This window comes from Pezoporus flaviventris, unplaced genomic scaffold, assembly GCF_033815535.1.
Source record: "Pezoporus flaviventris isolate CSIRO_AGI_PZ_B2104156 unplaced genomic scaffold, CSIRO_AGI_Pfla_v1 ptg000023l, whole genome shotgun sequence".
In the NCBI taxonomy this organism is placed as follows: Eukaryota; Metazoa; Chordata; class Aves; order Psittaciformes; family Psittacidae; genus Pezoporus; species Pezoporus flaviventris.
Window position 1 is genome coordinate 5943615 of NW_026892571.1, and position 26308 is coordinate 5969922.

The following is a 26308-nucleotide window of genomic DNA, read 5'->3' on the forward strand; positions in this document are numbered from 1 at the left end:
TCCCACCTACTGCCTGCTTTGGGAAGCGGGGGGGGGGGGGGGGGGAGGGGGGGGGGCGGGGAGGAGGCGGTGTTGAGGGGAGAGAGAAGGCATTCTTAAAGGGCCAGCGCAGCAAAAAGCTAGACAGGTGGATTCCCTGCGTCCAGAAACCAATACCTGCTTGGATGTACTCATTCCCTGAGGGCTTCTGATGGTGTCACCAGTAACCTTGTCTCTGGGATGTGCCCTGTCCCCATCCCAGGCAGAGTCCAGGCCAGCAAGCACACCTGGGTGACAAACACTGCCACTGGCAACACGGGGTGCAGCACCCCTGGAAATGGGTTTGGTGCTGCTGCGGTGCCTCAGCAAAAGCTCTCTAGGAAGCTCACATGGTCTGGGAGAACCTACTCAGTGTCCCAGGGTGGCTCAGTCACCAAGGGGCTGGAGCAAGGGGCAGGCTTCACAAGGGGGATCCTGCTGTTGCTTGGGTCTGCCAAAGCCTGGGATGGGGATGGTGGTGAGGCAGGAAGGGAATGGGATGTCTCGGATAGAGGAGATATCCCTCTTTCAGAAGGCCAGAGCTCACCTGTAGAAAGGTTCTGACCAAGGCAACCCAGGAAGCTGAGAGATCAGGGCAGTATCCCTCAGGGCAGGACATGCCACCTGCCATAGATGGGGCCAGCACCATCCCCACTGCATTGGTTTTGGGGTCTGGCTATTGCCCTGAAAGAGCAAAGAGGTATTAAAGCCTTTGCAGGCTTGACATGGTCCGTGGCACTGGGCTAGATCTTCTGTCACCAGAGAGACTGCAAATTCAGGGCTCAGTGCCAGCCGGGGCTCGAGTTACCACCTGCCTATTATCACCTCCTTCCTAATCATTTACTGTCCCCAGCCGCAGAGGCATCTTGCCAGGACCCTTTGGCGCAGGGGACATCCTTGTCCCCAGCTGTAGCACAGCCCACACAATAAAGAGGAACACTTGCTCCTGCAGCTGCTGCAGCCATTCCCATCTGCCAGAAATCAGAAGTGCTGAGTCTGAGCAGCAGCACAAGGCAGAGGGGAAGAGAAAAAAAAAAAAGCCATAAAAATAGAGAGGTTTCTGCCTCTGTCTGTGATTTGGCCGCAGTAAGCAGGCGGCACACGCAGCCCCACACCCATGCACAGCTTCCGCTGCACCTCACTTCCTTCTGCTCTAAGGAACCGGTCACTCCTACTCACAGCCTCCCGAGAAGGGACACATTACTGGCACCAGCCACCTCGGAAACCCATCAGATGTCTCCCTGATTCCACTGGATCAACCGCCCAGCCTCATCATAAAGGATCAAAGCATTGCTATAATTGAAAGCTCTCAAGATGCGCAATTCCCAGCGGGGAAGAAGCACAGAAGCTGCCTGCCATGCGCAGATGCCTTCCTGGCTGCTGATTGTTTAGTCAGGATATTAGACATCACCCAGAGATAGCATATTACAAATCACACAGAGCTTGTAATAGGGTTGTTTAAACAACACCTGTGTGGAAGGCTCACCATCCTGCTCAGAGCTACAATCCAGCATGATGAAGCCCTGCAAGCTACTGGGGCAGTCTGCAATGCCACCCAACACTGAAGTCAGCCTCACAAAACTTCTACAGAAACAAAATCAGAGCCATCAGGAGTCAAACATAAAGCAAGACATGGATGGGAAGGACTGCTCTGTGGCCACAGACCATCAAACGGAGGAACCAGCATTGTCCTTTGGCTTTGCGTGCTACACCGTGGGAAGCAACACCCTGGTTTTCCAGTAGGATGGTGGTTCCCAGCCCCATTTGCACCACCACCTCCTCAGCCCACACCAGAGCATGACGCAGAGTGGCTATGTTCCCCTCCCAGCCCCTGACCCCACCAAGTACTCCCCTCGGCTCTCATTTTGCAGAGGGAATAATACACCATTTGCAGCAAACCTTCTGCCATGGATTTGCAAGTTTTTGCAAGCTGATCTCAGCTTCCATCGGTTACTCATGCAAGGCGTACCCAAAACTGCATCTGAAAGACCTATGTTTGTTCACCTCAGCAAACTGACTCACTTGATCCTGCTCACCACAGAGCAAATGTCATCAGCACTCAAGATGGCTCATTTAACTCCAGAGAAGACCTGTTCAGCTACTGCTAAATGCTCTTGAGGCATGGCACAACTGGATATTCCCCGCAACCCCAATCCACTATCATATGCATATGGCACAAGTGAACCATGGCTCTTCCCAGCACTGGGACATGCCAAGGAAGGAGCTACATTACCTCAGCAGGTGTGGGGAGACGGCTTGCAGTGCCCACGATCTGGTGGTACAGCCCTGGCTCACCATTCCTTATGGTGCTCTGGCGGCTCCCCAGGGGGCTGGAAGAGAAGGGCTTTTTACACAGGACATCGCTCTGGCGAGAGTCTGTAGTGAGATAGACCTGGTGGTACAAGTTGGGTGGCATGAAGCCACCCCGCACAGCATCAATGTGGTGGAAGGGCCCCGGTGTCCTGTACAGGGTGCTCCTGGAACTGTTGTACAGCTCCTTGGACTGCCTCCACTTGTAGCACTTGAAGATGCCTACTGACAACATGGTGATGAAGAAAGCTGCTGACACTAAGATCACAGCCAGGATGAGATAGAAGGTCACATGCCTCTTGGGATCAGCAGGTGACACTTCAGTGAGGTCAGTGAGCACCTCCTTGACCATCTCAGCCACAGAGATGGAGACAGTGGCACTGGCAGACAGCACAGGCTCCCCATGGTCTTTGAGCAGGATGACTAGTGTGTGCTGGGGAGCATCATCGTCCCGGAGCTGGCGGGCTGTGAAGATCTCCCCGTTGTGCAGCCCAACTGAGAAAAGGCTGGGGTCAGTGGCCTGCAACAGGGTATAGGAGATCCATGCATTGTACCCTGCATCTGCATCCACTGCCACCACCTTGGTGACCATGTGCCCGGCAGGAGTGCCTGGTGCCAGCACATCAGTATAGGTGGCATTGGCGTTGGGGTGAGGGTACAGCACAGTTGGGGCATTGTCATTGAGGTCAGTGACAAACACACTGACTGAGACATTAGTGGCCAGAGGTGGAGACCCACCATCCTGGACCTGCACAGTCATGCTGAACTCCACCTGGTCCTCATGGTCCAGAGACGTGAGCAGGTAGAGGGTGCCATTCTCCCGGTTGATAGAGAAGAGGTGGCCTACATTGGAGTCACCCTGCAAGAGGGTATAGGAGAGATGGGCATTGCGCCCAAGATCTGGGTCTGTGGCACTGACATTAAGAATGGGAATGCCAGGCATGTTGTTCTCCAGCACATACACATCGTACGAGTCCTTGGAAGACTTGGGTGCATTGTCATTGACATCTGATACCTGCACCAGGATCTGTTTTGCCACAGACAAGGGTGGTGAGCCCGAGTCCTTGGCTGTGACAGTGATGTTATACTCTGATGTCTTTTCCCGGTCCAGAGCTGCTTTTGTTTTCAATGTGTAGTAATTTTTGAGGGAGGAGCTGAGCATGAACGGGATCCCAGGGGAAATGAAGCAGTTCACCAGACCGTTGTCATGGGAGTCCGAGTCGGTTACACTCAGCAGAGCTACGACCGTCCCTGGGGCTGCATCTTCAGGCACAGGGCTGTACACAGAAGTCACTGTCACCTCTGGAGCATTGTCATTCACATCCAAAACTTCCACCAGCACTTTGCAATGAGCCACACCAGGAACAGCACCCTTGTCTTTAGCCTGTAAGTAAATCTCGTACAGCTTTGTTTCCTCATAGTCCAGTTGTCCCTTCACCCTCAGCTCCCCTGTGGCTGAGTCCAGAGCAAAGAGTTCTCGTACCTTGGCGGGTGTGTGGCTGCTGAAGGAATAGATGATGTCTCCATTGGGCCCATCATCAAGATCATACGCATTGATCCTGGCAACCAAGGTACCACTGGGCGTGTTCTCCCTCACACTTGCCTTGTAGGTGGATTGGTTGAAGACCGGGGCGTTATCATTGGCGTCCACGACATCAATGTGGATCTGCACGTGGGCTGACCGTGGCGGGCTGCCTCCATCCAGTGCGGTCAAGACCAAGTGCAACTCCCGTTGCTCCTCCCTGTCTAGCTCCTTCTCCAGCACCAGCTCCGCATACTTGCTGCCATCCACCCTCGTCTGCACGTCGAGCACAAAGTGGGGGTTGGCGCTGAGCTGGTAGGTCTGCAAAGAGTTAATCCCCACATCGGGGTCTTGCGCGCTCTCTAGCGGGAAGCGAGCTCCCGCCGCCACCGACTCGCTGATTTCCAGCCTCGCCTGGCTGCTGGGAAAAACCGGGTCGTTGTCATTGATGTCCTGGATCTCCACGGCGCCGCTGTACAGCTCCAGCGGGTTTTCCACCACGATCTCAAAGCTGAGGGAGCAGGGAGAGAGCGCTCCGCACAGCTCCTCCCGGTCGATCCGCTCGCTCACCAGCAGCGCGCCACTCGCCAGATCCACCCCGAAGTACTTCTTGCTGCCGCCGGACACCACCCGCAGCCGGCGTCCCGGCAGCCGCTCCAGGTCCAACGCCAAGTCGGCTACCACGTTTCCCACCGCGGAGCCTCTCCGCGCCTCCTCGGGAATCGCATAGCGAATAGCGGCGGAAACCCAATCGGAAACGCCGAACAAAAGCAAGAGGCTCAGTACCTGCCCCGTCGTCACCCCGCGGCTCCTTACAGCAACGCCGTTCATCGCACAGGACGGCCGCGCTCACCTCTTCGTCCCCCCGCCCCGGCTAGAAATCCTCAGCTCGCCCCGTCATGCCGCTGCCCAGCGCGCCCCGGGAAGCGGCGGCGGCAGGAGGACGGGCATTGCTTTCCGGGCTGCGCCGCGACTCCTTCCCGGGCTCTCTCTGAGACCGTCTGCGCCTCATCCCGGCTCCAAGCGGGGCCGGGCCGGCAGATCCCCCCAGCTCCATTGGCCGACAGCGGCACACACAGTCCTGGCCAATAACTGCACGGGAGCGCAGGGCTACCGGAACCCCGCCGAGGGGCAGCGCTCGCCGAGAGGGAGCGCGGCAGCCCCGGCCCGAGGGCAGCGCTGCTCCGGCCCGTTGACCCCGAAGGGAAAGAGGATCCCTGTGAGAAACCCGGCTGATAAGGACAGCCGGGCTGAGAGAGGCAGTGTAGAAAGGGCACGGGGACTGCCGTGTGCGGGAAGGAAGGTGTAAGAGATAGTGGAAAGGATGACGCCAGAAAGAGAGGGATGGAAACGGGGGAGGGTGGGGGATGTCCCGGGAAAACCTCGCTGGAAAGAAGCAGCGGGAACAAGAAGGGAAGGTGAAGAGGGTCTGCCGGAGTACACAGGGCGCCGGAGAAATCCAGCTCCGTGTCCTTCGGGACCTTCAGAATGCCGGTCCTGCCACCCAAGCGTTTGGTCAGATCCTTCCTGACACCTCACGGCGTCGAGCCTTTGGGCCGCCAAAGCAGCGTAGCCGGTAAAACGACACAGATTTAGTGCTGCCGAGTGATGAGCAGCTGCTCCGGCCGCAGCACAGTCACCCCGCAGGGCAGCTCCTGCTGCGGGGTTCCCAGGAGCACCTGGGACCGGCACCTCCTGTACGCTCCCCAGGTGCCCCCTCCATGCCCCGTCACTGTACCCGCAGGCATCTTTCCCTACAAATCGTAAAGTTCTCGGTTTAATACGCCCTCCTGCTCTCACCGCCTCCCAGCTTGCTCTGTGGTACCTGTTCCTACCAGCCAGACGCAGGGAAATGCACGGTCTGGTTCGCCGGGGTAGGGAGCGGTTCCCGTTCCCGTACAACAACAGTCCAGCAGGTTCACGGCACTGCGTGAACCACGGCACCGGCAGCGCCTGGGCAAGAAACAGACAATTCCCGGGATGCCAGCCTGCGGTTGCGGCTGGTTTCGAGTGCTCATATGAATAAAACTACTGTAATTTCAGGTTGTTTTTCCATCACCTGCGTAACTGCTCAGCTATCACGGTGGGAAAGGAACAAGGAAGCTTGATAAGGGCGCGCCAGAGCAATGTCAATGGCGGCTGTGGCCAAGAAACAGCGTCTAAGTGTCCTCCCACAGCCGAGACAGATAAGGAAAGGATGGCGATGTCTGGGAAATAATTCGGGCTGGAAAGGAGCTCCCAGGAGTTCATTCGCAGACCGAGAGAAAAGACAAGGCTCTCCTGCAAACCTGTTTCGTAAGACATTTCATGAAATGGCCATGGATGACACCTCCTGGGGTTTTGAAGAAATATGGAAAAAGTTAACTTCATGGTTACCCAGTCTCTCCTGGTTGAGGCAACTGGTTGCAGGAATATTGATGTTATGTTGATATTGATTACTTGTGATAGGATACAGTGTTCCCTCTGGTGTTGTAAATGGTCTATGATAAATTATGGAGATTGGAAAAGGAATGAAATAAAGCACCAAGTAGAAATGGGAAATTATTTCAAAAAGACTTTTGATGGTAATGGGAATATATGAAAAAAAAAAGTTGCAAAAATTTGCAAAAGGATAGAAAAAGGGGGGAATTTGCGACAAAGGGGGAGGCGCAATCACAAAATGGAATATAGAAATCTTTAGAATTAGTTTTAAGTAATGTTAAGTTTGAAGGCTTTGTAACGTAGCAATGGAAAATTACTGAGGTGCGTGATACATAGAGAAAAAAAAATATAGAGAGTGCAGCTAGAGAACATACTGAGAATTCTCACAAGATAAATCGTTATAGTTGACATAGTTTTAAGAAAAAACAGTCTAGAAGAACAGGACACAGGGATAAGGAGCATCTGGGAACGGCAGGGGTCCAGGATGGGCTACAGTTAAACTAACTGATGAGTAGGAGGATAGAAGGATTATTACGTCTCTGGTGCTAACGAACCAACTAAACTGATATGAGCATCTACTGCGCGTGCTTCAAAGGCTGCCAGAAGTGCTGAAGATTGTTGGAGGAAGTAAACGACCCTCAGAGACCACCACCACAATTCTGTACGCATGCGAGGAACTCTCTGGAAAATGATGTAATCCATACGTAGCCTCGTGAATATGTATGTGTGCCCAGCGGCTATAAAAGGACGGCTTGTGTGGCAATTGGGGTGATACACGCTAGGTGGAGCTATCCCCCGTGTCTCCCGGCTCCGCAATAAAGAATACCTGCTTGTCAACTTGAAAACTTTGTTGGCGAGTTTGTTCCCGGAGTTTTCTCCGTATCATTCGGAAACGCAGTGGCTGCATTTCTGTTACCCCGCTGCTTGTCATGGCTGCAACGTGGAAGGGCTGCAATTAACCCAGACCAACGTGGGAGACACGACACAGGGACCTTGATTCTGTCCTCGCTCCGTACAGTCCTTTTACTTGCCGTGAGCGGGCAGGATCTGCCCGCAGATGCAGTATCAAACGGGTCGGCACAGTCTTTCCTCTCTGCATGCTATTTCCTTTCCTACTGAATAAACCCTGCGAGTAATAAATCCTATCAGGGCTACTTAGCATTCTTATCACCAGTCCACAGAATGTGATAAAAGTATAGGCACCACGCTGGTAATATCCAACGTTAGTCATCTAACGCTGTATTTTAATAGAATTTAATTTCGGAGCAATTTAAAGACAGAAAGAAAATTGTATGCTTTAACCACCGCAGCTGCATCATGCACGTAAGTACATGTTATTCCTCTCTATCCTTTTTGGAGCGCTTCTGTAACACATTACGTCTGCGGGCTCACAGCGCTTTGAGCTCATTTCTCATAGGTCCTTATGCAACCAAATCCCAATTACTTTTCTTATATATATTCTAAAGAGTAGAAAATCCGCAGCTTGCACTGAGGCAAATTTTGAAACAGCATTCAGCCACCCATTTTCTCTGAAAGCCCTAAATCTTTTTTCCCAAGCACTGTCCGTTTCTCGTCTTTCCTAAACACAGTTTACTGAGTAATTTTGTCTACCACGAGTACCACAATTCTTAAGGTGTTTCTCATGTATGCACACACAACCCCTATTCAGAGTACCTGGTCCGCCTAATCCCAACAATAGCAGAACGGCCAAGCAGCGGAGAGCTGAGTACAGCAAAGATCTCAGGAAAGGCATGGAAGACCGAACATTTCCATATATTTTGGCTAATCTGCAGACATTACTTCTCCCTTACTTTGACAGGAAGCCCGAACATTGAAAGTGATGCTTCACTGCTCCAGAAATGAAATTGCTCCAGATATTGTTCCATTGCTCTCACCATTTGGAGAGAGAGAAGTGGAAACATGTGACAGTTTAAGGGGAAAAACGCATTTTCCCTACATCAGGAATTCCTTCGGGGACGGGTTCAAGCCAAATCCCAGCCAAAGCAGGTCAATGGTGTTATTCCCGGCTCTGCTGAAGCCGGTGGCAGCAGCAAACCCAAAGCATTTTCTGCTCTGCTCTGGATTCAGAGCTACAGTGAGGCACCAACCCCGGTTCCCCAGACGGCGGGGATATGGTAAGTCACGGGTGTGCCATCTTCCTTTTGAGAGGTTCAGAGTAGGAAAAAAAAAAAACACCAAAAGCAACTAAACAAGTTGGCAAAACCCGGGAACAGAGTTGCTGCCTCACTGAACGAATCACGCCGGGATAGATTACACATCGTTATCACAGGAAAACAGATCTGGCTGAGATAATAAAGGAAGCAGTCACTACACCAAGACGAAAGGGCTGCCTCAGCCTCGGACCTCAAGACATTTTTGGCCCCGCTCCACCCTGCATCCACTCACCACCCCGGCTCGGTGAAACTTGCGCTAGGAGTAGGACAGACAGCAGTACTGACAACATTGTGTTGCGCCTCGGGGCACAAACGACAAATCGCTGACGAGATTGGGCAGGTAAAATGGAAAAGTCCGGGGCCCATGTGCCCCCCAAAACTTGCACAGACCCTCCCAAGCTATTGAGCAGTGCTCCCAGAGGCGATGTTGAGCTCTGCCGGTTGCCCACTCATCTCTGAGCGGACAGCAGAGGAAGATTTCACACAAGCCCGAAGATTCACACAAGCCGACAGAGAGGGATCCCAGGACAGAAACTTACCTGTGTCGAGCTCCCAGGGCTAGAAGGGTCTTTGCCAGAGTCAGTGCCTGAGCCAGGTTCCCGGTCTAGGAGATGGTCAGACAGCGCCGCTGCCGCTGGTCTCACAAATGTAAAATCCTTCTGTCCCGACTCGGAGGCTAAACACACCTCATAGGAGTAGGGCAAGGGCAAAGTGCTGCTGCAGTAGTTGTACGGTGCTTTTGAGCCCAGGGTGGAATACATTTCTTTATCAGAAGTAATAAAAACGGGAGGGCTCCTCGACCGTCGGCATTTAAAGAACAATATCAAAATGACTGTGAAAAAGAACAAGCAGCACACGGCAGCGAGTGCCACTACAAGAATGAGATTTAGATCAGATGTCAGCTCGGACACAGCATCTCTCTCGCTCAGCTCCGGCAGCGCCTCCTGCAAGCTCTCGGCCAGCACCACGTGCAGCGTGGCCGTGGCCGACAGCGCCGGCTGCCCGTGGTCCTTCACCACGGCCACGAGCCGCTGCTTCGCCGCGTCCCTGTCCGACACGGCCCGCGCCGTGCGCACCTCGCCGCTGTGCAGCCCCACGCGGAACAGCGCCGGCTCCGGCGCCTGCACCAGCTCGTACGACAGCCAGGCGTTGCGCCCCGCATCCGCGTCCACCGCCACCACCTTGGCCACCAGGTACCCGGCCTCAGCCGACCGAGGCACCATCTCGAAGGGGGGCGATCCCGGGTCCTTTCCGGGGACCGGCGCCGGCCACAGCACCCGCGGCGCGTTGTCGTTGCGGTCCAACACGAAGACGCGCACCGTCGCCGTCGAGCTCCGCACTGGTTCCCCTCCGTCCTGCGCCCGCACCACCACCGCGAACTCTCGGCACTGCTCGTAGTCGAAGGAGCGCTGCGCGTACATTGCGCCGCTCTGCGCCTCCACCGACACGTACGGCGCCGCGCCCGCGCTGCCGCCCTCCAACGAGTACCTCACGCGCCCGTTGCTGCCAGCGTCCGCGTCCCGCGCCCTCACGTGCAGCACCAGCTCGCCCGCCGCGTTGTTCTCCGCCACGTAGGCGCTGTAGGCGGCCTCCTCGAACACCGGCGCGTTGTCGTTCACGTCCGACACCTCCAGCACCAGCACCGTGCTGCTCGAGAGCGCCGGGCTGCCCCGGTCCCTCGCCACCACCGTCACCCGGTGCTCGGACTTCTGTTCCCGGTCCAGCGCGCTCGCCGTCACAACCTTGTACGAGCCGCCCGACGACGCCGCCAGCGACAGCGGCGCCTCGCCCGACAGCTCGCACCACACCTGACCATTCTTCCCGGAGTCCGGGTCCTTCACGTTCAGCACGGCAACCACTGTGCCGGACGGAGCATCCTCCGGCACCGGGCTCGACACCGACAGCACCGTGATTTCGGGCGTGTTGTCGTTCACGTCCAGCACCTCCACCTCCACCTCGCAGTGCGCCAACAGCCCACCCCCGTCCCTCGCTTCCACTGCCAGGCTGAACGAACGCGTATCCTCAAAGTCCAGCGCCTCCTGCAGCGTGATCCTCCCGCTCTCCGCATCCACCATGAACTTCTGAAGCACCTTAGGCGGCATTTTCCCAAAGCCGTACGTGATGCGGGCGTTGATGCCAGCGTCGGCGTCGGAGGCGGACACGTTCAGCACCGTCGATCCCGGCAGTGCATCCTCCCGCACGCTCACTCGATACCGCTCCTGCGCGAACACGGGGGCGTTGTCGTTGATATCGGTGACGTTGATGCAGAGCTGGGCGGTGCCGCTCCGGGGCGGGTCCCCGCCGTCCACCGCCGTCAGCACCAACCGCAGGCTCTGTTCTCTCTCCCGATCCAGCGCCCGAAGCAGCACCAGCTCCGCGAATTTGCGGCCGTCCTTCCTCTCCTTCACCTCCACTGCGAAGTATTCGTTGGCTTCCAGCTTGTAGCTCTGCAGCGAGTTGCTGCCCACGTCTGCGTCTTCCGCCATGCCCAAGTAAAACCGGGCGCCGGGAGAAGTTAACTCATTGATCTCCAGGTGGAAACTGTCTTGTGGAAACCGCGGCGCGTTGTCGTTCACATCCTGGATTGCTACGTCCACGTGGAAAACGTTGAGCGGGTTCTGCACCAGCGCCTCGAAACTGATGGAGCAGGACGCCGACTCTCCGCACATCTCCTCCCGGTCCAGTCTCTCGCTCACGTACAGGTTCCCGTTCTCCCCACTCACGGTAAAGTATTGCTTCGCGGCGCTCAGCCGCAGCTTGCGTGCCGGCAATTCTGCCGGGCTCAGCCCCAGGTCCCGCGCCAGGTGCCCCACCAGTGCGCCTCTGCCCAGCTCCTCAGGAATGACATAGCGGAGCCGCTCCGGCGCCGCACGGCAGCACAGGTACAGCAGCAAAGTGGGCAGAAGCACTCGCCCGGCTGATGGCCGCCGGCTCTGCCCTTGCCTCTGCCTGCTCGCCATTGTCGGCAGCGCTCACTTCGTCTCCCCTTCCAGCCCCTTTCCTCAGCGGAAGCAGGGGCTGCCGAAGGGCAGCGAGCTCGGCGTCGGCTCTGACGCCGCTACTGCCAGCGTCGCCTCTCGCCTTTGCTGCTTGTGCCGCTGCCGCTGTGGCCAGCTACGGGAGAGCGAGAGTCTGCGGGGGCAGGACGCTGCGGTGGCTCCCGCTCCGGCTCCAGTACCGCTCCGCGTTGGCCAACAGCGGCACCCGGAGGCGCCGCGACGCCGCCGCAGCCGGGTGATGGCCGCGCGGTGATCCGGTCTCTACGCTCTGAATCACGCTGTCAGCGGCTACCAGCAGTCGGCGCCATCGGCCACCAAAAAACTCTCATCCTTCAGTTCGGGGTTTCTCACACCCGGGGGAAGGAGAACCAAGCAGCTCTGTTCAGTTGGGGAAATTACGGGTCTGGTTGGGGAACGCGTTACCAAGCAGCGGAGCAGCGCGCAAACCTCGTACAGCAAGCACAGGTAAGTACAGGTGAGTTCAAGCACGTACACTGCACAGCAAATATCTGACATATTCCAACAGCTTCTACTACTGCTGCAGGTTGTCTTTCTTCAGCAATTTAATTTCTACGAGCTTTGTGAAGCAGCAGCTACAAAATACTTCAAAGGGGGAGCTGTTGTGTAAAGGAAGCACCAGAACCTCCAATTACTTATATCCCTTTTATCTTATATACCTCTCAGAATGGCTGAGATGGGGGAAAACTAGCACGATCTAAAAACATGGACGGGCAGCGAAAAGGTCCCCATGGCCAAGGAGACCTCAATTAACTGTGCAATTCTAAGAATTGTAAAGAGTGGTGTACTCGCTGGTGATGCCCGTGGTGTCTGGGACATGTGCTGTCCAAGTTATCCTTCCCAGGGTAGGCATAGACTTGCAGAAAAGAATACAACAAAAGTCGCAAGAAGAAAAGTCAGGAGGGCAGCAATGGAGAATACAGTTCACCCATGACACAAACACAGCAGCATGTTCTTTGCACCGACAATACACAAAACACCCCAGGTGTGGGGTGCTCTGCAAATGGAAAGGATAAAACCCGCAAGTGTATCGTCTATGAAAAAGTAGTTGATCCTCCTCAGTGCCTGTTTGTACAAGTAACACCACCTCTTCACAACAGCCGAAGGAAATCACATAATGCAAGACTCTGTAAACCACCACATCTTGGTTCATGACCATGGAGAGAGAGGGGCACATTATCACCACCTGAGCCATATGAAGTGCTACAAGACCACGGGTTTTGAAACTACAGGAACAGCAGATTTTCCTAATACTCCTATTGCTCTGGACAAGAGATGACAGCATGGATGGCTATTGTGCTCATTCACTGAACCTGCTGATAACTCAGCTTCCTATTATGCCATTCTGGCAGCTCTCTTAGATGGTACAAAGAGACTGTCTACAGGACTCAGTTTCTCCTTCACAAGCTTATTCCACTGTAGCAGTCCTTAATCACAGCCACAACATCGCTCTGAGAATAGGCTCTTCCTCACCAACACGACCATTGTCACAAAGAAGCAGCCACACTCTTCTTCAGGTGGAGAGACACATGCAAGAGGGCTACCTACCGATACCGAGCAGATATTTATGCAGAATGCTGATCTTCCTTAACGTTTCTTGCATTGCATTCCTAAGGTGTGCTTACTTTTTTTTTACAAATATTAAGTGAAAACTATGTTGTAAGGCAATAGTGATAAACAAGAACATTGTATCAGCATTAGAAACATTAGGACATACTATTGCTACACCCTCAGCTACCCTGCTACCTCTAACTATACCCGATCGTAAAAGACACAATGAGGAGCGGTAAAGTAGATACAAAGTGACCACAGGACAGCAACGATCACTTGGAGATCAACTCTCATTTGGCAGAGGAGGCCACAAGGTAGCTCTGCAAAGAGGCTTCTCGTGGGAAACAAGCTCACTCTCACAAAATCATTCCATGTGCAATAAGACTCTGGATGTACCCAGCAGCTGGTAAGGAGCACAGGAGAAAGCAGATTTTAAACATAGACCCAGCGCTGCTACACCAGGGATAATGGTATGAAACAAGCTGTAAGGCAACATAAAATCACAAAATAACCTTTCACAGCAAGAGTATCTTCACATGTCTTGAACTGCCACACTGCAGTGCAGCCCAAAAGGAACCGCTACAATACTCTCTGTAGTACTTCACCCATAGTTTGGAGGTCTAAGAAGTGGTTTGTGGAGTCTACAGACACAAGGCTCAGTCTGGGAACATCCAGTTCTTCAACTCTCCATGTTTTGAAGAGCACAGTGCTGGGTCACCACCATGTTCATGTACACATGTATTTTGGAATGTAACAATTGCTAGTAACTAATTTCGCTCTTCTTCAGTCTTCCTCAATCCAGAGCATGGAGCTCACTTTTGAACCAACGAAGGAAATTTCCACAAGCAACAAGGAATTCGTAGGGATGCCTGTGAAGGGGCTTCTGGTTGAGGAAGAAGCACATCCAGTGTCTTAATTCTGGGATGCAATATAGAAAGTGCTGTCACTACTGGCTGAGGAACACCCTGTGTGTGAGGAACACGAGACAAGACCAAGACCCAACCCAGAGAAGGGTTTCATTTCCAACAACAGCTTATATTCCTCCCAAATAAAGGCAGTTAAATAAAAAAGATGTACCACAAGGGAAGACTAAGAAGTATGTGAAAGCAAAGACGGACAAAACACCTCAACACGCAGTTAACATAAAACCATTGTTTTTGCAATAGTCCCATCCTATACGTAAAACCACTCTGGCTGGTAAGAAGCACAGAAAAAGAGAAACTAATGAGTACCGCTATTAAAAATGTAGAAAGCTCCATCTCTCACACACTGCCTTCAACTGATAAAAACAAACGATAAAAGATGAAGTGGTACAACACGTGCAAACAGGTAATACAATGAAACAAGCAAGAAAGCTGCCTAAAATACATAAAATATTAACCTATCACGGAAATTTCTAACCGGGGCAGATGACGTTCCATTTCCAACTCTACTAAAACAGTTTCTGTTGAGAATAAACCTGACAATACTAATGACGCAAATTTCCGTTTCATATTAGAGCGAGTTTTTCAGATGAGTCATGACTACCAAGAATCTCGTATTAAATACGGCAAGAGAGAAAAACGAATTGGTGCCTTATAAAAACACGAAGCATCTCCACAACCAACGCCCCACCGGCACACGAAACACGGGAAAAGGAATCATCGGGGAAAGGGCAGAGAAGCAGCGCGAGAAAGAAAGTGGAGAGGAGGAAAGCACCTGAAAGGAACTCACCGGGAGAGAGGCAAAGTCCTCCCCGAGCAGCGGCGCGGGCTCGTCGGGAGGCGGACGGGCCGGGAGGGTGTCGCAGCAGCTGCCTGAGGACAAGCGGAGATGGCTCTTGCGAGAGTCAGCGGTGAGAGACACCTCGTGCGAGTAGGAGTGCAGGAAGGCGCGGACGCCGTCGATGCCCACAAACTGCGAGGCCGGGACACCGCGCAAGGCGGAACTGCCCGACGTCGCCAGCAGCTGCGAGCGGCGCCAGTGCCGCAGGCGGAACGCCAGCAGCAGCAGCAGGAAGGCGAGGAAGAGGCAGGACACGGCCGCCACGGCCAGCACCAGCCAGCGCGTGAGGCTGGCGGCCGGCTCGCCCGGCGCCGCCGCCGCCGCGCTGCCCAGCTCCGAGAGCAGCTCGGCCACGCTCTCGGCCAGCACCACCGTGAGCGTGGCCGTGGCCGACAGCGCCGGCCGCCCGTGGTCCTTCACCACCACCACCAGGCTCTGGCGCGCCGCGTCGCGGGCCAGCGGGAAGCGCGCCGTGCGCACCTCGCCGCTGTGCAGCCCCACGCGGAACAGCCCCGGCTCCGTCGCCTTGGCCAGCTCGTACGACAGCCACGCGTTCTGCCCCGCGTCCGCGTCCACCGCCACCACCTTGGCCACCAGCGCCCCGGGCTCCGCCGACCGCGGCGCAAGCTCCACGCCCGCCCAGCCCGACACCGCCGCCGAAGGCGCCGCCGCCGGCGGGTACAGCACCTGCGGCGCGTTGTCGTTCTCGTCCACGATCTCCAGCACCACCGACACGTTGCTGCTCAGCGCCGGCAAGCCGCCGTCCTCCGCCCACACCCACAGCCGCACCTCGCGCACCTCCTCGTAGTCGAACGAGCGCAGCGCGTACAGCGCGCCCGTCTCCGCCTGCACCGACACGTAGGACGAGAGCGGCGCGTCCCTCACCCGCCCCTCCGACAGCCGGTACCGCACGCGCGCGTTCTGCCCCCAGTCCGCGTCCGTTGCCCGCACCGTCAGCACCAGCGCTCCCGCCGCGTTGTTCTCTGCCAGCCGGGCGCTGTAGCGCGGCTCCGCGAACACCGGCGCGTTGTCGTTCACGTCCAGCACCCGCAGCGCCAGCACCGCGCTGCTCTCCTTCACCGGCGACCCGCCGTCCACCGCCCGCACGGTCACGTTGTACTCCGACACCTTCTCGCGGTCCAGCTCTACTGCCGTCACTAGGCGGTAGTAGCTTCCCTGCGAGCTCCGCAACCGGAATGGGACACCCTCGTCCAGCAAACACCGCACCTGGCCGTTCACCCCCGAGTCCCTGTCCTGCACGTGCAGCAGAGCCACCACCGTCCCCGATGGCGAGTCCTCCGATATCTCGCTCAGAAACGATCGCACTGAAATCTCGGGGTAGTTGTCGTTGACGTCTGTCACTGTTATCACGACTTTCGCTGCATCGAAAAGCTCTCCTCCGTCGAGTGCCTGCACCTCTAATTCATGTGTGGATACTTCCTCAAAGTCCAAATTTTCTTTCAGGGATATTTCTCCAGTCTCAGAGTCCAAATGGAAAAGTTCCGACGCCCCGTATGAAATTTTATGGAAAATGTATTTCACGTGTCCGTTCAACCCCTCGTCAGCGTCAGAGGCCGTGAGAGTAACGAGGACGGAGCCCACAGGCATGTCCTCGGGCACACGCACCGTGTACTCCTCCTGGCTGAACACGGGCGCGTTGTCGTTGGCGTCAAGCACCGTAACGCTGATCCGCGCCGTGCCGGTCCGCGCAGGTTCTCCGCCATCACTCGCCCTCAGCACCAGCTCGTGAAACGCCGCCTTTTCCCGGTCCAGCGCCTTCGCCAGCACCAGCTCGGGACGCTGATCCCCGCCGGGACCCGCCTGCACGGCCAGCGAGAAGTGTTCGTCGCCGCTCAGCTCGTAGCGCTGCAGGGAATTCGGGCCCGCGTCAGGGTCGTGAGCCCCGACCAAGGGAAACCGCGAGCCGGGGGCTGTCGTCTCGCTCATTCTCAGTTCTTTTTCTGCTTGTCGGAAGCTCGGTGCGTTGTCGTTAATGTCTGTGATCTCCACTTCGATGTCGTAAACCTGCATATCCCCATCTACTATCACTTCACATCGCAGCACACATTTCTCCACCAACCGGCACAGCTGCTCCCTGTCTATCCTCTCCGCTGTCAGCAAATGGCCCGTTTTCCCGTGCAGGTAGAAATACTGCGTTCTGCCTTCGGAGACGACTCGGATGCCGCGGTCGTGGAGCGCTGGTAGCTCCAGCCCCAGGTCCTTAGCCACGTCTCCCACGAAGGAGCCCTTGGGCAGCTCCTCGGGAACCGAGTAGTGCAGCTGCCCCCACGCCGCGTCCCACACTGCCACCAGGATGGTCCAGATCAGGGCTCGCTCCCGCCGGCTCCAGCGCCTTCCTCCCGTGCTCATCTCCGCCGCAGTCCCTCCGGCCCCGCTCCGACTCACGCAGCTCCTTGACTCTGACCAGTCTTCCGGCTTCTGCTCCTTGACCCGGTCCGTGTCTCCGCTTCCGGCCGATGCCGAAACCTCTACGCCCCGCTGCAGGACGTCTCCGCGGTGCGGAGACGCTCACATACCGTCTGGCCGCCGATGAGAGAGCGAGCTAACCGGGCCGCAGCAGGCGGGGCTACCGGCAGCGTTCCGGCTTTCCTCTCGCTCCTCCTAGATCAACAGCGGCGCCCGCAGCCTCCTCCCGGCACTGCAGGCACCGAGCGATGCCGAGCGCTGCTCTCCCGGCCTTGCCCTCGGCCAGCTCGCGGGGACAGCACTGGCGACACGGAGCAGCCATTGCGTCCTAGCCTGTGGTAATCTTCTGCCTCGGCTGCTCACGACACGAGCTCTTCCGTGATCCTTGCGGCCATCCCGGACAGGCAGAAATAACAAGCCTCCCGTGTCCTTGCTAATTCTACCACTTACGTGTATATTTATGTGCTCATCAGTCCGCAGGCACAATCTCCCCCACCATTTGCACAACTTTTTGAAGTCGTTGCTCCTGAAATACTTTTCCCTCAGCCTTTCAGAAGATCTAAACTATCAGACTGGATTGACATCAGCCACATTAATTTCCCAAATCCTGAGTAATAGCACACAGATGAAGATGCCTATTCAACGACTGTTGTACTCCAGGCTGGTCCTTCCTCTGGACCCTGTTGTTTTCCCCCTCCAGAGGCAGCTCTGGATCATGCTGATTGTTCTCATTCTCCCATTAGGGAACGTTTCAATACATCCTGACACTCGAGGCTGCACTTCCATTTAGGACTTGGGGCTCCTCTAGGACTCACACAATAAAACACCATTTTCTCAACTCTGTTATGCAGAGTTGGTGCATTTCATTCTACACACTAACGAACCACCTTCATGTTTAACATTGCACACAACACAACCAAGAAATGACATCACTAACCGAAATTTTTCTGTATGAAGCTGTAAGTTTAAAGGCCTTATCATGGGGCACTTTCTTCAGCTTATTCTTCTGAGAAAACACACCAGATTCCCTTTTAGCTTCTCATTCTTTCTGCTCACACCTACAATTCTGTCTTAGGAGGCTGAAGTATGTATCTGAAGTTTGTGTTTCAAATTATACCGCAGTAAACTTTTACATTATGTGCAGACAGAATTTCTCACCCTGCCCAAATCTCACACAAAAGGAAAACTACATTTGCAAACAGCAGTGAAAGAGAAGCTCAACACATAACTGTGAGAAAGGATCCCAACATGGATGCAGGGAGACAGGTTTCTCTCCTCATAATATTACTCGGAAGCAATGTAAAATATTTGCATATGCATAAGCGATATGCAGCTCCAATAAAGACCCAGAAAACAAAGTAAACGTGAAGACATCATCATCCTACATCAGCTCACGGGCAATTTGGAAGATGCACGACTCTTAAAGCTCAGCATAAACTGTATGTCTATGCTCTGTCACTGATTATGCAAACTGATGAACCCATAGCTTGGACAGTTATATGTTTAGAAGTGTGATATCAAAAAATAAGACACCTGCAAACTCATTTTCTGTAGGCCAGCAATAAACCCTGGGAAACAACACACCACAGGCCATGTTTTCACCAGTACCTCCTCACACACAGCAACTCCAAAACTCTTCAAACCCTTCACAACTTGCATCATTGTCCTTGATCGTCCTCATCTGCAGACAGATTCCATCGAAAGAAAAGTTGCATAGACAACTTTTCCTCACCATGGATAGTATCCGACTTCTCACTATCTCTCCATATCAAGAAAGAGCATTTCTTCCAGTGATATTTAAAGGAAATACATCTATTAAAGTCTATATTTTACAGCTGTAAATATCAGACATGTATGGGATACGCAGAAAAATATAACAAACCTGATTTCCCACAATCAGAGACAACTATGCACCTTCAAATTATTACCACAAGAAGAGGTAAAAGTGAACACATGAAAAATCAAAACGCTTGTAGCATGCTTTCCTCGATCAGTATCTATTAGAGCAGGTACATAACTCAGGTCTTGAGTAAGAAATGAATAACTTGGCTCCTCCCAAAGCTCCCGTTATGGCATTTACTGCCGGTTAAAACATCACAACAACCTGCAAACATGCAAAAAGTACCTTCCAGGGCTCCCCGTCCGCATTGAGTAATATGTCTTCAGCCAAGCTTCTTTGGGAAGATGAAACTTGCATTGCCCAATAATACAACTGGGCAAAAACAGGGAAAGGAACAGCCCATGTCTCTTCTGCCCTTCAACAGCCCCTCAGCCACTCTACCCACCCACCATATGCAGAGTTATTATACAGATGTTTTTCTCAGAGGACTCCCGTTGCCTTTCAGGACAACGAACCAGCAACATATAATGACTGGCACAGGACTTTGGCACCAGGCAAAAGGCATGTTGACACATCTGTGTTCCAGGCCAGACTCTCACTCCCCCTGCTCTGCATTAACAGCCTTTAGTTGTTCCACAAACTGTACCCTGGTTTGGACCATATGTACACTAGGAGTCAATAAGAGTAATTTCTTGACTTTTTAGTGAAACAGAACTACATCAAAATCTTTCTCTTGGCATCAGAAAACCTTCGCAGAATGGATGGAAATTCCTACAGCCTGATAATTGGAACAGCTCTCTACTATCAGCCAAACTGAGACCGGGGTTTAGGTTATCAGACAAAACAAGGCAAAAATGAGAAAACTGCAGAAGTGAAGGCTTCATAGCTCTGCAGTTCCAAGTATATCATATGTAGTAGGTACATAAGAAGGATATCTAGCTGGTTAGTTAATGATTCAGTCATCTGTATCAGCACAAAGATACTGTCATGCACAAAGGCAATTTGTCAGATACACTCTGCAACTCTTCATGCAACATTTACATCCATGCCAAATAAGTATTCCCAGGAAAAGCTGTATTGGACATGACAGTGCATAAAATGAGTAACTTCCTGGCACTTACTTCAAAAAACAAGCCCCAGTAGCAGACATTCATTACAGAAATACTTTCCTATCCCCTACATTCCCACCAGTTTTAAAACTGGCAATACATCAGCAGTTACTTCATGTGAGCAAGAGCTATTGATAACACCTGAAGTTTGATCAAGGCCAAGAAAAGCTTTATACAACCGTGATGAAACTATATCTCTGTCTTACAGGGACATAGAGATGGCAAGAGGAATTGAACAAAGCAGTTCATAGACACAGCACCCCAGGGTCACATTGGCACTTACATGGCTATGAATTGCAGACAAATGAGTCAGAGGATAGTTATCCTCTCAGGTCGCAGAGAAATGCGGCTTGGTGGAAGTGGTAAAACACTTTTCTCCTCCACATGTACCTCTCAAGTACGTAATTCAGCTGTTAATTAGGAACACCACAACAACGAACCAACACACGGGATAAACCTCCCTGGCCTTACCCATAAAGATTGAATAACATGTCTTCTAGCAAACATTCTATGGAAAGATGAAACACGCCCAATAAAGTATTTCTTTACAGCTGTAAACATTAAAACCATGTGTTGAAAAGCAAAAAAAAAAATAACATACTGTGAGAAAAACAGCCGATGTTCAGATCATCACAATGAGCAAGGGAAAAAGTTAACACATGCAAAATCAAAAGGATCATAACATGCTCTTCTTCCTACTGGGTCCTAGAGTACATATAGTCCAAGTATTTGTGGGCAATAATAGCTGGCTTCTTCCAAAAATCCCCTTATAACATTAGTCATAAATACATAACCAAATTGTCACAAACACACATGAAGAACCTCCAAGAACACCCTCACAGAGCTGGATTAACACTTCTAGCAACCATTCCTTGGGAAGACAAAACTCACACTGGAGGATACTACAGTTGGGCACAGTCCCCAGGACTCACTTCGAGAACCCTTCACAATTCGGATGGCATTGCCTGCACTTTGCATCACTACACTAAGATGAGGAAACGCTGTCAGCTCACACCACTTTAGAACAGAAACTTCAAGATTTCAAAAAGAGACACAGACGTCCAGGAGAGATTGATTAGGTCACTTAAGAGCGTGGCACACACTGAAGACGTGGTAAAACATGAAGCCAAGCCCAAACTAAAGTACCACCGGCAACAGCTACGACCCTTACAACTCCCCCATAAGACTGGAACCTGAGCAACCGGCCCATATTCCCCTAATGAAAGCAAGAAACACCAGCACCCAGAACGGGGCTCGAACAAGCTTTGTCTTCCTCGTCCATACAGCTCCACGGGATGCACACGGAACACGAGACCTACCGCGGAAAGGGCAGAGAAGAAACGCGGAAAAGGAAATTGTGCGGACAAAAGCTCCTAGGAGGAACTCACCGAGGGAGCAGAGGGGTCCGCGCTGCGAGGGGCCGCAATGTCGTTCCCGAGAAGAGGCTCGGGTTCATCGGGAGGCGGACGGGCTGGGAGGGTGTCGCAGCAGCTGCCAGAGGACAAGCGGAGATGACTCTTGCGAGAGTCGGCGGTGAGAGACACCTCGTGAGAGTAGGAGTGCAGGAAGGCGCGGACGCCGTCGATGCCCACAAACTGGGAGGCCGGCACGCCGCGCAAGGCGGAACTGCCCGACGTCGCCAGCAGCTGCGAGCGGCGCCAGTGCCGCAGGCGCAAAGCCAGCAGCAGCAGCAGGAAGGCGAGGAAGAGGCAGGACACGGCCGCCACGGCCAGCACCAGCCAGCGCGTGAGGCTGGCGGCCGGCTCGCCCGGCACCGCCGCCGCCGCGCTGCCCAGCTCCGAGAGCAGCTCGGCCACGCTCTCGGCCAGCACCACCGTGAGCGTGGCCGTGGCCGACAGCGCCGGCCGCCCGTGGTCCTTCACCACCACCACCAGGCTCTGGCGCGCCGCGTCGCGGGCCAGCGGGAAGCGCGCCGTGCGCACCTCGCCGCTGTGCAGCCCCACGCGGAACAGCCCCGGCTCCGTCGCCTTGGCCAGCTCGTACGACAGCCACGCGTTCTGCCCCGCGTCCGCGTCCACCGCCACCACCTTGGCCACCAGCGCCCCGGGCTCCGCCGACCGCGGCGCCAGCTCCACGCCCGCCCAGCCCGACACCGCCGCCGAAGGCGCCGCCGCCGGCGGGTACAGCACCTGCGGCGCGTTGTCGTTCTCGTCCACGATCTCCAGCACCACCGACGCGTTGCTGCTCAGCGCCGGCAAGCCGCCGTCCTCCGCCCACACCCACAGCCGCACCTCGCGCACCTCCTCGTAGTCGAACGAGCGCAGCGCGTACAGCGCGCCCGTCTCCGCCTGCACCGACACGTAGGACGAGAGCGGCGAGCCCCTCACCCGCCCCTCCCACAGCCGGTACCGCACGCGCGCGTTCTGCCCCCAGTCCGCGTCCGACGCCCGCACCGTCAGCACCAGCGCTCCCGCCGCGTTGTTCTCTGCCAGCCGGGCGCTGTAGCGCGGCTCCGCGAACACAGGTGCGTTGTCGTTCACGTCCAGCACCCGCAGCGTCAGCACCGCGCTGCTCTCCTTCACCGGCGAACCGCCGTCCACCGCCCGCACCGTCACGTTGTACTCCGATATTGCTTCGCGGTCCAACTCTCCCGAAGTCACCACACTGTAGTAGCTTCCCTGCGAGCTCAGCAACCGGAACGGGAAACCCTCGTCCAGCGAGCACCTCACTTGGCCGTTCGCCCCCGAGTCCCTGTCCTGCACGTGCAGCAGGGCCACCACAGTCCCCGATGGCGAGTCCTCCGATATCTCGCTCAGCGATGACCGCACCGAAATCCTGGGGGCGTTATCGTTGACGTCTGTCACTGTAATCACGACTTTCCCAGAGTCGAAAAGGCCCCCTCCATCATGTGCCTGCACCTCCAGTTCGTGTTTTGATACTTCCTCAAAGTCCAGACTGCCTACCAATGTGAGCGCTCCTGTCTCAGAGCCCAACTCGAAAATCTTCGAGGCTTTCTCTGTGATTTTCGTCAATGAGTATTTCACGTACCCATTCAGCCCATCGTCGGGGTCCGAGGCCATGAGAGTGACGAGGAGGGAGCCCACAGGCATGTCCTCAGGCACACGCACCGTGTACTCCTCCTGGCTGAACACGGGCGCGTTGTCGTTGGCGTCCAGAACGACCACGCGGATCAGCGCCGTGCCCGTCCGCGCAGGCACTCCGCCATCCCTCGCCTTCAGCACCAGCTCGTGGAACGCCGCCTCCTCCCGGTCCAGCGCCTTCGCCAGCACCAGCTCGGGACGCTGATCCCCGCCGGGACCCGCCTGCACGGCCAGCGAGAAGTGCTCGTCTCCGCTCAGCTCGTAGCGCTGCAGGGAGTTCGGGCCCGCATCAGGGTCGACAGCCTCGGCCAGGGGAAACCGCGAGCCGGGGGTTGTCAACTCGCTCATTCTCAGTTCATTTTCTGCTTGACGGAAGCTGGGCGCGTTGTCGTTAATGTCAGTGATTTCTACTTCGATTTCATAAAACTTCATGTCCCCCTCCACGATCACCTCACAGCGCAGAACGCATTGCTGCACGCTCTCGCACAGCTGCTCCCTGTCTATCCTCTCCGCCGCCACCAAATGGCCCGTTTTCCCGTGCAGGGCGAAATACTGCGTCCTACCTTCGAAGGCTATTCTGACGCCGCGATCACGGAGCGCCGGCACCTCCAGCCCTAGGTCCTTGGCAACGTCTCCCACGAAAGAGCCCTTGGGCAGCTCCTCGGGAACCGAGTAGTGCAGCTGCCCCCAAGCCGCGTCCCACGCTGCGATCAGGACGCCCCACAGCACAGCTCGCTCTTGCCGGACCAAGCGCTTCCCCGCTGTGCCCATCGCGGCTGCCCCGCCGGCTCCGCACCGCCACCCCGCCGCCGACCACTGTTCTTCCTCCTCTTCCTCCTCCTGCTGCTGCACTGTCTCCCACTTCGGACCGCCACTCCCGGCAGCTACCACCGCCGCCTCTACCTCGCTGCAGCAGGGCTCCGCACCGCAGGGACCCCCGGCACCCGAGACAATCAGCGAGCGAGCGAGCTAACCGCGCCTCAGCGGGCGGGGCTGCCGGGAGCGTTCCGCCCTTCCCGTCGCTCCTCCTCGGTCAACAGCGGCGCCCGCAGCCTCCTCACGGCACTGCAGGCACGGAGCCGCTCGGCTTTGCCTAAAGCCAGCTCTCAGGGAGGTTACAGGCTATAAGGAGCGGCCATCGAGTCCTAGCCAGCGGTAATCTCCTGCCTCGATTGTTCTTGTGACGAGCTCTTCCGTGATCCTCACAACTATCCCGGCCAGGCAGAAATAGCACTACTTCTGTGGCTCTTCTACTTGTACTGCACGAAAAACTTACGTGCCCATCAGACCACAGGTATAATCTCCCCCCACCATTTGCACAACTTTTTGTAGTTGTGGTTTAGTGGCTTTTCCCTCATCCTTTCAGCAGATTAAAACAGAGTGGAATGACATCAGCCACATTCATTTCCCAAATCCCGAGTAGTAGCACAAGGCAGAGATGAAGATGCCCCTTCATAGACAGTTGTCTTCCAGGCTGGCCTTTCCTCTGGACTTACTTTTTCCCCTGCACTACAAAGGCTGCTCTGGATCACCCTGCATTGTTCGCCTTCTCCAACTTCCTTTCGGGAATGTTTCATTACAGTCTGGCAATACAGGCTGAGCTTCCATTTAGGACTTGGGGCTCCTGTGCGAGTCAGACAAAACAGCATTTTCCTAACCCCATTATGTAGAGTTGGTGGATCTCATTCTACACACTAAGGAACACATTCACGTTTACTCATTGCACACACAACCTTTGTAGGGAAAAAAATTCAGCTAAACCTGAACATGTGATGAACCAAGAAATGGCATCACTGAGTAACCCAAATTTTTGTCCCAAAAGTATGAAGCTGTAAGTTTAAAGCTCTTATCATGGGTCACTTTCTCCAGTTTATTCTTCTGAGAAAACACAGCAGATTTAGCTTCTTGCATTTTCTGCTCACACCTACTGTTCTCTTAAGTGGCTGTAGTACATATTTGATGTTCGAATTTCAGATTGTACAGCAGTAAACTTCCACATCTACTGTGTCTCTGGACAGACGGAATCTCACAGCTGTCACACAAAAGGAATGCTACATTTGCAGACAGGTATCAGTGAAAGAGAAGTTCAACACGTGACAAAGGATCCGAACATGGATGGAGAGAGATTTCTTGTCACACTACTTGGAAGCAACCTAAAATGTTCTCAAATGCATAAACGATATGCAGCTCTGATAAAGACCCAGTCATCAAAGTATTAATGCAAAGACACTATCGTCCTACTTCAGCTCATGGCAACTGGGAAGATACACGACTCACAGCTTAATGTAAATTGTACATCTATGCTAAAAAATGATCATGCAAAGGAAATCAAACTGATGAACCCACAGCTTGGACAGTTGGATTCTGAGATATGAGACATCCAAAGATAAGACACCTTCAGACTCATTTTTTGTAGGCCAGCAAGCAACCCTGGGAAATGATAAATCAACACAACACATGCCATGTCTCCACCAGTACCTCACACAGCACCTCCAGGACGACTCAAAACCTTCATAGCTTGCATCATTGTCCTTGATCTTTCTCATTTGCAGACGGACCCCATCCAAAGAAATGTTGCACAGAGAACATCTCTACCATGGATCTGATTTCCCACTACCTCTATATAACAAGCAAAAGCATATTTTCCAGTTACATTTTAAGGAAATGTCTATGAAAGTCCCTTTCAGCTGTAAACGTGAAAGGCATTTATGAGAGGCAGGCAAATAAACCAGACCTAATGTTCCACACTATCAGAGACAACTGCCCGCCTTCAGATTATTACAAGGAGTACTGAGAGAAGCGAGCACATGCAGAAACAAATGGATCATTAGACACTGTTCTTGATCATGACTGTTACAGTAGATACCTAATTCTGGTATTCAGTTGAGAATGTATAATCACTTGGCTCCTCCCAAAGCTCCCTTTATGGCATTTGTCATATGTGCCTAATTAAGCTGTCAGTTAAAAACAACCTACAAACAGGCAATAGGGACCTTCCAGCGTTCCCTGTACAGCTGGAGTAACATTGCTTTGGCCAAGATTCTTCGGGAAGATGAAACTTGTATTGATTAGTATTATAGCTGAGAACTGAAC

The 26308-nt window shown here is 54.1% G+C and overlaps 2 protein-coding genes across 2 annotated transcripts in view; both read right to left on the reverse strand.

Annotated features, from left to right (window-relative positions):
* The window catches only part of LOC133271246 (protocadherin gamma-A2-like), an 87795-nt gene that overhangs the window by 31238 nt on the left and 30249 nt on the right, over positions 1–26308 (reverse strand). The window lies entirely within an intron of this gene.
* LOC133271240 (protocadherin gamma-A10-like) lies at positions 11448–17160 on the reverse strand. Its single transcript, XM_061457185.1, has 4 exons — positions 14727–17160; positions 13410–13416; positions 11624–11732; positions 11448–11559 (listed from the first exon to the last, which is right to left on the reverse strand). Exons 1-4 carry the CDS (start codon positions 17145–17147, stop codon positions 11448–11450), a joined length of 2649 nt encoding a protein of 882 aa, XP_061313169.1. The 5' UTR covers positions 17148–17160.

Excerpts from the sequence above, each read along its gene's own strand:
- LOC133271240 (XM_061457185.1), bottom strand. The coding sequence starts at position 17,147 with ATGAGCACGGGAGGAAGGCGCTGGAGCCGGCGGGAGCGAGCCCTGATC. Across the intron at positions 11,560-11,623 it reads CTGTTGGCCAACGCGGAGCG|CTGGCCACAGCGGCAGCGGC; the intron begins GTACTGGAGCCG and ends GCTCTCCCGTAG.